Source organism: Parasteatoda tepidariorum, chromosome 10, assembly GCF_982258835.1.
Source record: "Parasteatoda tepidariorum strain Cologne lab strain chromosome 10, Ptep-v5.0, whole genome shotgun sequence".
Taxonomy (NCBI): domain Eukaryota; kingdom Metazoa; phylum Arthropoda; class Arachnida; order Araneae; family Theridiidae; genus Parasteatoda; species Parasteatoda tepidariorum.
Window position 1 is genome coordinate 37,792,539 of NC_141764.1, and position 8,999 is coordinate 37,801,537.

At 28.3% G+C, this 8,999-nt stretch overlaps 1 protein-coding gene across 6 annotated transcripts in view; it reads left to right on the forward strand.

Moving 5' to 3' along the window:
• The window catches only part of LOC107454542 (cytochrome P450 302a1, mitochondrial), a 34,026-nt gene extending 26,710 nt beyond the window's left edge, over positions 1-7,316 (forward strand). For 5 of the 6 annotated variants that reach the window (XM_043053210.3, XM_087153930.1, XM_043053209.3 and 2 more), the window contains exons 7-10: positions 2,143-2,309; positions 2,908-2,986; positions 3,551-3,763; positions 6,286-6,578. In XM_043053210.3, coding sequence (XP_042909144.2) covers positions 2,143-2,309; positions 2,908-2,986; positions 3,551-3,763; positions 6,286-6,393 — 567 coding nt within the window. In that variant the 3' untranslated portion in view covers positions 6,394-6,578. Of the gene's footprint in view, positions 1-2,142; positions 2,310-2,907; positions 2,987-3,550; positions 3,764-6,285 lie in introns of all 6 variants that reach the window. The other variant, XM_043053206.3, reaches the window with a different exon arrangement.
• Positions 7,317-8,999: the final 1,683 nt, after the last annotated feature.

An 8,999-nucleotide genomic window follows, 5' to 3' on the forward strand; every position in this document is an offset into this window, starting at 1 on the left:
AAATAAAAATATAAAGCCCTAAAGTATGTAAGATAATGTAAAAAAGCATTGCAAGATCCTAAGTGGAATTAAAATCAAAAACTAATGAGAATGTAAACACTGACCTTGATATAGATCTATGACAGCAATAAAAGGAAATTATCACCGAACGAGTTAAAAGAATTAAAAAATTTTAATTATTAATTATTAAAGAAATGATGATCTGGCTTGATCATGAGCACTTAACCGCGTTTTTCATCATGAAGATAGTTTACAAATTGCTATGGGGAATAGAACACCATTAATAATGGAAAAGTGATGCGACTTTAAAAATTTATATAAAATCAGAGGGAGGGGATAAAATAAAAAGAAAGATGTCGTTTAATCAGAAACAGTTGGGAGAAAGAAATATAAAAATTTTAGATAAAAATATAAACAGCAAGATATTAATTAAAGTGTACTATATTAGCATTAACAAATAGCAAAATTTAACACAGCGAAAACCTATACCCAATCGCGACACATTTTAAAAAGATACAGATAATAAAAGTACCAGACAGCCGAAAATTAAAAACTTAATAAATTCAGATAGATAATCGCATAGGCGTTTGCAATAAAGTGGTTTTGACCAAGAATGAGATCGAAAAAAATATTAAAATAAGTCGCCAAAGTTAGCGAAAGATTCCACTTGTAGTGGATGACACGTTAATATGGCGGTCTGATACGCTAAGCCTAAAAGAATAGAACATCGGATTTCAAACACTCAAAAATTGGAAAATTGGCCACCCAGTGGCCGGAAAAGACTCACCAGGAAGGCGTTGCGGGATTACATGTTGAATTTAATTAACTTCGGGGTGAAATAATGGATATTTATTTCTTTTAGAAGATGTTTTTGAGGACTCCATAGAAGTTGTTGTTTCCTTGGTGGAGATCTAGATCTATGGTATACTGCCATACAAATCTTTAAGGTTACCATTGGCCTATGGTATACTGCCATACGAATTTCTGTGGTTGCCATAGGTCAATGGTGACGTGCCATACAAATCCTTATGGTTACCATTGGTCTATGGTATACTGCCATACAAATCTTTATGGTAGCCATAGGCTTTTGGGGTTTTGCCATACAAATCTCTATGGTAACCATAGGCGTATGGCATCTTGCCATACAAATTTCTATGGTAGCCATAGGTTGCCATAGATTACCATAGGCTTCTCTATGGCAAATTTTCCTAAGGGCAGCTTGGTCAAAATCAGCAGAATAGGGTAACATTTACAATATTTCTGGCTCTATGGTAACACCAAAAAGTACGGCAATTTTTACCATCACTTTGGTATTGATTTTTGGAAAAATTGAAAATAAAATATGATTTTATTATCTAATTACCAGACATGTTTGAATTTAACAGAACAAGGTAAAAAATTTTCTGGCTCTACGCATTAGTTAGGTCCATATTTTATCTGCTGTAGTTGAGAAATATATTAGTTAAATAAATAATTGACCGTCACTTAAGCCCTATCAACCATTTAAATAAACCGTAGAATTAGCAGATTATATGGTCTATTACTATTCAATTTTGTAAGAGGCATAGACATCAAAATGTTGAAATTACCAAATAAATGGTAAAATAAATTATAGTTCTAATACTTTAGAGCAGAGTTTCTAAAACTGTAGATCCCGATACCAATTGAGGTCACCAAAAAGCTTAGTATTTTTGATATTTCTCTAATATATTACAAAAATGTTTCAATTACCAAATATTTTAACACAATGTGTCTGAAAATAAAGATAAGACAATATACAGGCAAAGAAAAAAAAGAAAAAGTTTAGACGAATTTTTATTATTGTATATTTTTAATTTTCATATTGTTCCCTGCTCTAAAATTAAAAATTGAAGTCCCAAAACTTCAGTAATATATTACAGTAAAAGTGAAGAAACTGACAATCTTCTTCACTCTTTTGTCGGATATTTCTCAGACCGTCGCCAATAGCCCATTATACTGCTCTAGTTAGACATAAATAAAGTACTGCTACTACTACTTCATAACTATATATTGTTAATTCATTTGCAAATGAAATTTGTTTTGATAAATCTGTATAAATTTATTAAATTATACAATTCTTGATTGATCCAATTATTCTTTCATAGTTGTTTATAATTGCAGACAGGTAATACAATCGGATTTATTTTGTACAATCTTACTAAGCGTCCCGATGCTCAAGAAAAGTTATACGAAGAGATAAGGCATTTCATGGAAGATGGTTTACCATTGTCAGTGCAAAAAATGGATCAAATGAAATATTTAAAAGCATGTATCAAAGAATCGTATAGGTATGTCTTAAATAATTTGTGATAATCTTTGTTTTGTCTATTTCGTTTTTGTCTATTTTGTTATATAATTGTGTAAAACTAATCTTCAAAACTGTGAAAGAACAAACAACAACAAATCCCATAAATTCATTTCACAATAAGTTGATTCAATATTATCTATAATTAAAAAAAAAATTCAAAGTTGGTCAGTAAATATTTCGCATAGACTGCAACTGTGATTGCACGAATTGAACTGTAAAATTTATCAAAACAATTAAATCATAAACAATAACAAACTCTATTATTCCATTACCATTATGATGCTTTTCTGTACACATGATGGGACAAAAACTTCTAAAAATGACTTAAAAAAATTTTTCTTAATATAAAATCAGTGCAAAGTTTCCATTTAGAATCAAGGAAAAATAAGTTTATTTTACAGTCTTCCTATAATGTTTTTCTAAATTTTCTTACTCACGAAGCATTCATTATGTGAAGCATCAATACATTTAACATGACAATAACATGTTACATTTAACATGGATTTTTCATTTCTATTTTTTTAAATTTTAAAAAAATATATCAAGTTTGTGATTTAGTATAATTTTTCTCTCTACAGATTAACTCCAACAGCCGGAGGAAATGCAAGAATTTTATCTGAACCAACTGTTATATCAGGATATTATTTACCAGCCGATGTATGTACAATGATCTTTATTATTATTACTCATAAACTGGGGTCCGCTGACGTTTCATAACCCCCCAGATAGCTTCGCAACAATTTTGTTTCTTGACTCAGCACAGTCTTTCTTTTTCTCAATAATTGAAATTAATTACTTAAAATTTATGTTTTTAAAAGAATTCTAATCACTTCCACTCATGCTTCTCACGTTCCATGCACAAACATTTCTCTTAGAATCAATTCTGTTTAGATAAATTTGTGAATAGAAAGCAATCACTTCATCAAAATAACTTTTAAAAATCAAGCTAAATTGTTAAAATAAATTTGCTTGGTTACAATTGCAACTTTATCAATAATTTTTCCAAAATTTTCAGTTTTTTTTATCCTGCTTTTAACAGTGTGGATACTTTATTGTCTTTATTTGACAGAGATTGAAAAAATACATATTACGGGCCATCATCATAACAGAATTTATAACAATCAATAGCAATCCCTGAAAATCTTGTAACATCCTTTTAATATTCCTTAACTTAATACATGTTACTATTTACTTACTTCTACAATTAACTTCTTTTACTAGGTTTTATGCATTGCTCAGAATCCAATAATATGTCGTCAAGATAAAAATTTTGACAGAGCTTCAGAATTTTTGCCAGAAAGATGGTATGACGATAGTACCGCTCGCATCAAGAAAGTTGGACATCCTTACAGCATTTTGCCATTTAGTCATGGCTCAAGACGTTGTGTTGGACAAAGATTTGCCGAACAAGAAATAAGACTTGCCATTATCAAGGTATTATTTACTTTTAATCAGGATTGCGTTTGAAAGGTGACGTATTGCATTATTTTTTTTTTATTTCCAATGAGCTGCACAATCGATCTTGCCGATGAGCAAACCTAGTGCGTTCTCTAGAGGTGGTATCCACTCTTTCAGGACTACCACAATGGGTAAGATACCATTGTGAATTGCATTATTGCCCAATGCAAATTAAAATCGGTTTAACTCACAAACTTTTTCAAGCTGTAGGAATTTTAAAAATTCTCAGAATCCAATTACATATTAAACTAAAACTTTAAGCAGAGCAAATGAATTTATGCCAGGGAGATGGTATGTTGTCAGTAACAATCACATCCAGAAAGTCAGTCAACAACAGCATTTTGCATTTTAGCCATGGTAAGACATTATAATGGATAAGGATTTAACGATCAAAAAATAAGACTTGCCATTATTAAAGTTTTAATTTCTTTTCAGTATGGGCTATACTTAGTCTGATAGTCTGGGCCTGGATAGTCTGATTGGTATGGCGTTGAACTCTTGTTCGAAAGAATGGGAGTCCAGCCGGACAAAGAATCCCCGTGTATTAAATGGTGACTTTTGCACGTTAAATCACAAAGTCGTCCAAAATCCTATAACAAATCAATACCTTTGGGGGTTCTGATCCAGGAGTTCCCTTGTCTTCTGGATTGGGTTCAAAATTACAAGGATATGGAGTTGAACATTGGTAGCTGTAAACTGAAATTTGGGTCGGCTTTTCAATAAGGGTTATATAAAATAAAATAAAATATTCTTTGTGAGTGACCAACTGAGTAGCCGCTCAGGGCCGTTAAAATTTCGCAAAATTTAGTAGTTTTAAGAACAGTTAGTAAATTTACACGTTTTTTAAACTTTTATATTGCAATGTAATTCAATTATAGCGTAATACAGGGTGCGAAATTTCCACTGGCGAACTCGCCATTGGTGACTGAATATTTTGGCCTGGCGAGTAAGTTTTGTCATGTAAAATGTTGCGCTTCGACTCAAACTGCCATTCATATTTTTCTCAAAGTTTTCGTTTGAAATCTTGGAAAATTTTAGGGCTCAACTTTAGTGAATCTTCGAGGCCACGAGACTTAAAATTCTCTAGAAGATTCACTAATCATAAATGAACCCCTCAAACATATTTTGACCTTGACAAGTAGCATTTTATTTAGTACTTAAAGGTAGAGGTATATAAAGACGATGAAGTGCTGTAAGTATGGGAGCAATTTTAATGTTTTTCTTATTTTAATGACTTTTAATGATATGTGGAGGATGTTGGAATCATTGAAAAATCTGTCTCATATATTTTGCATCCTTTTATGGTTTATAGATGCCAAAAAGTTTTTCATACTACATTTATTAAAATTGTTCAGATTTTTTTCGGGAGTGGCAAGAACTTGAATTTGGTTAGCATCTTTAAGAATTGGAATTTCCTGCCTTAGTGTAACATATTTTTAAATGTATAACATGTTAATAAATTTGTAACAGTAATTTGTGTCACTTTTTCTGCTAAAATTTTATATCAAATCTTATTGTATCGTAATAATTTAAAAACGAAGCAAGAACTTAGAAAATGCAGAAAATATATTTTGCTTTTTATTTCATTATGTAAATTTCGTTTCAAAATTTTATTTGTTCGAAATTTATTCTTTGTTATTCATGCAAAGTCATGCTATAATGCATGACTCTTCCATAATTGAAGGTTCAGCAGTGGACTAATCGTAAATACACGGTTCCCAGTAGAACACCGAAGTCAAGCATCACTGACTGCTGTCAGTAAGCGGGTTGATGACCACTTTGATCAGCCTGCTTAGGGACCGAAGGTGCACGGTATCGGTCCTCGTTAAACTGTTCTACCGTAAAGTGCTCGACTTTGAGCGTATCAGGCTACCAAAGCAGGGGAGTCATCCCCCCATACAGAAAATTAAATGCGCGATGGCATGTCTTTGAATCATCCTCGGGTATGTTTCCCTGACCGTCGTCTATAGCTCATTGTGCAGCTCTAGTGCGACGTAAATAAAGTACCCTACCATAATTGAAAAAATTAAGTTTTTCACCGTTATTTATTTTGTGAGAAAAATATAAGAAAATAAGAAAAAAATATAGTAGAGCTTTAAACTCCCCAGAATTTGAATGCCTGAAATCTAGCGCCTAATTATTTAATTAACAACCAGCTATAGAGATTCGCAAAAAATGCTTTTTCTTAATACAAAAAAACTGTAAGATTAATATTATTTAGTAATTAATATAAAATAACAGTAACATATAATTTTATTAATTGCAGTTTAATCTATACCTTATCAATTTGAACATCAAATTCTATAACAAATTTAATATAATTATTAATAATAAAAACTTACTTCCGGTCGATATATGCAAATTCTGTGTCTGTTTTCTACGTGTTTCGTAGAATTAATGTGACTCTATTTATTTATAAAAATATGCCATGTCATTAATTTCGATGAACTTTAGTTTTGTAAATATTTTGTTTTTAACTTTATTATTATTATTTTTAGATTATCGAGAAATTCCGAGTGGAATATGATGGTCCTGAGATAGGAAGCAAATCGCGTATGTCCCTTATACCAGACAAACCGCTGAATTTTACTTTTGTCGAGCGATAAATAGATGTCTGGCTGATATTGCTCGAATGAGTTGTGAAATAAATATGTATGCGATTGAAAATAAATAAAACTTATATGTATATTTTTTTAAAAATTTCCTTTTTAACATTTTGGATTGTATGAATTTCAATATTTTTTTATCTATGTTCTAACTATCATAAATAATAAATTTTAATTAAAGTTGAGTTCATATATTTTATTCTAATTACAGAATTCAATTACAGAACCTTCTTTTTTTATTGATAAATAGATGTCTGGCTGATATTGCTCGAATGAGTTGTGAAATAAATATGTATGCGATTGAAAATAAATAAAACTTATATGTATATTTTTTTAAAAATTTCCTTTTTAACATTTTGGATTGTATGAATTTCAATATTTTTTTATCTATGTTCTAACTATCATAAATAATAAATTTTAATTAAAGTTGAGTTCATATATTTTATTCTAATTACAGAATTCAATTACAGAACCTTCTTTTTTTATTGATAAATAGATGTCTGGCTGATATTGCTCGAATGAGTTGTGAAATAAATATGTATGCGATTGAAAATAAATAAAACTTATATGTATATTTTTTTAAAAATTTCCTTTTTAACATTTTGGATTGTATGAATTTCAATATTTTTTTATCTATGTTCTAACTATCATAAATAATAAATTTTAATTAAAGTTGAGTTCATATATTTTATTCTAATTACAGAATTCAATTACAGAACCTTCTTTTTTTATTGATAAATAGATGTCTGGCTGATATTGCTCGAATGAGTTGTGAAATAAATATGTATGCGATTGAAAATAAATAAAACTTATATGTATATTTTTTTAAAAATTTCCTTTTTAACATTTTGGATTGTATGAATTTCAATATTTTTTTATCTATGTTCTAACTATCATAAATAATAAATTTTAATTAAAGTTGAGTTCATATATTTTATTCTAATTACAGAATTCAATTACAGAACCTTCTTTTTTTATTGATAAATAGATGTCTGGCTGATATTGCTCGAATGAGTTGTGAAATAAATATGTATGCGATTGAAAATAAATAAAACTTATATGTATATTTTTTTAAAAATTTCCTTTTTAACATTTTGGATTGTATGAATTTCAATATTTTTTTATCTATGTTCTAACTATCATAAATAATAAATTTTAATTAAAGTTGAGTTCATATATTTTATTCTAATTACAGAATTCAATTACAGAACCTTCTTTTTTTATTGATAAATAGATGTCTGGCTGATATTGCTCGAATGAGTTGTGAAATAAATATGTATGCGATTGAAAATAAATAAAACTTATATGTATATTTTTTTAAAAATTTCCTTTTTAACATTTTGGATTGTATGAATTTCAATATTTTTTTATCTATGTTCTAACTATCATAAATAATAAATTTTAATTAAAGTTGAGTTCATATATTTTATTCTAATTACAGAATTCAATTACAGAACCTTCTTTTTTTATTGATAAATAGATGTCTGGCTGATATTGCTCGAATGAGTTGTGAAATAAATATGTATGCGATTGAAAATAAATAAAACTTATATGTATATTTTTTTAAAAATTTCCTTTTTAACATTTTGGATTGTATGAATTTCAATATTTTTTTATCTATGTTCTAACTATCATAAATAATAAATTTTAATTAAAGTTGAGTTCATATATTTTATTCTAATTACAGAATTCAATTACAGAACCTTCTTTTTTTATTTATTTTTTTTCGGTAAACAGATTGTTACTACAGATAGATAATATTAAAAAATAATCAATCAAAACACTGTTTATTATTTTGTACATGTCTTATTTAAAAATAATTAACTTTTTTTTAATTAATAAGTAAAATTTCATTGTATTAATTTAACTTACAGAGCAGTGTAAGCAATTAAATTGAAAACTATCATAATATATTTTTTAAAGTTAAAATTATTCGTATATTTTTTTTAAATACAATAAAACAATTTGATTTCTAATTCATTCAATTTAGATTCAAAAAATACAGAACCAAATTTATCGCTTAAAAAAGTCAGATCATAAAGAAGAAAAAAATACGTACCAGAATTTCTTCTAGATAATCCTAAATGAGAGATGAAAATATATTTCTCTAATGTAATATAACTGTTTGACTTAAGTTTTGTTTTATTTAGTTATCGTCGTAATTTTTTAATTGTCGTGTTGGAAGCCTGTGACGCCCATGACTTCAATCATGCACTATATTTGTACAGTGTTTTGGGAAATGTGAAAAAAATATAGGTAGTTCTGATTCAGATGAATCAGAAGTATTAAAAGTTCAAACCACTTTGTAATCAAGAAACTGAAAATACAAAACAACAAAAGTTTTTGTTTATTTTTTATTTAAATTATAGATTTTTCAGGAGCAAGGAGAAGTTTTTTATTTATTTAATTTTTAAAGGCTTAGAAATAAAATACTTATAATACTAGAGAATACGAGAAAGCAGTTTTCGTACATCGCATTTTGTAAATACGTATTTAATACGAATTTTCCTCGAGAGATGACGCCACTAGCGTTTTACAGTTTGGATAAAAAATTAATAAACCTATTTTAACGAGACTATTTTTTTATACACTGATCGAAACCAAAA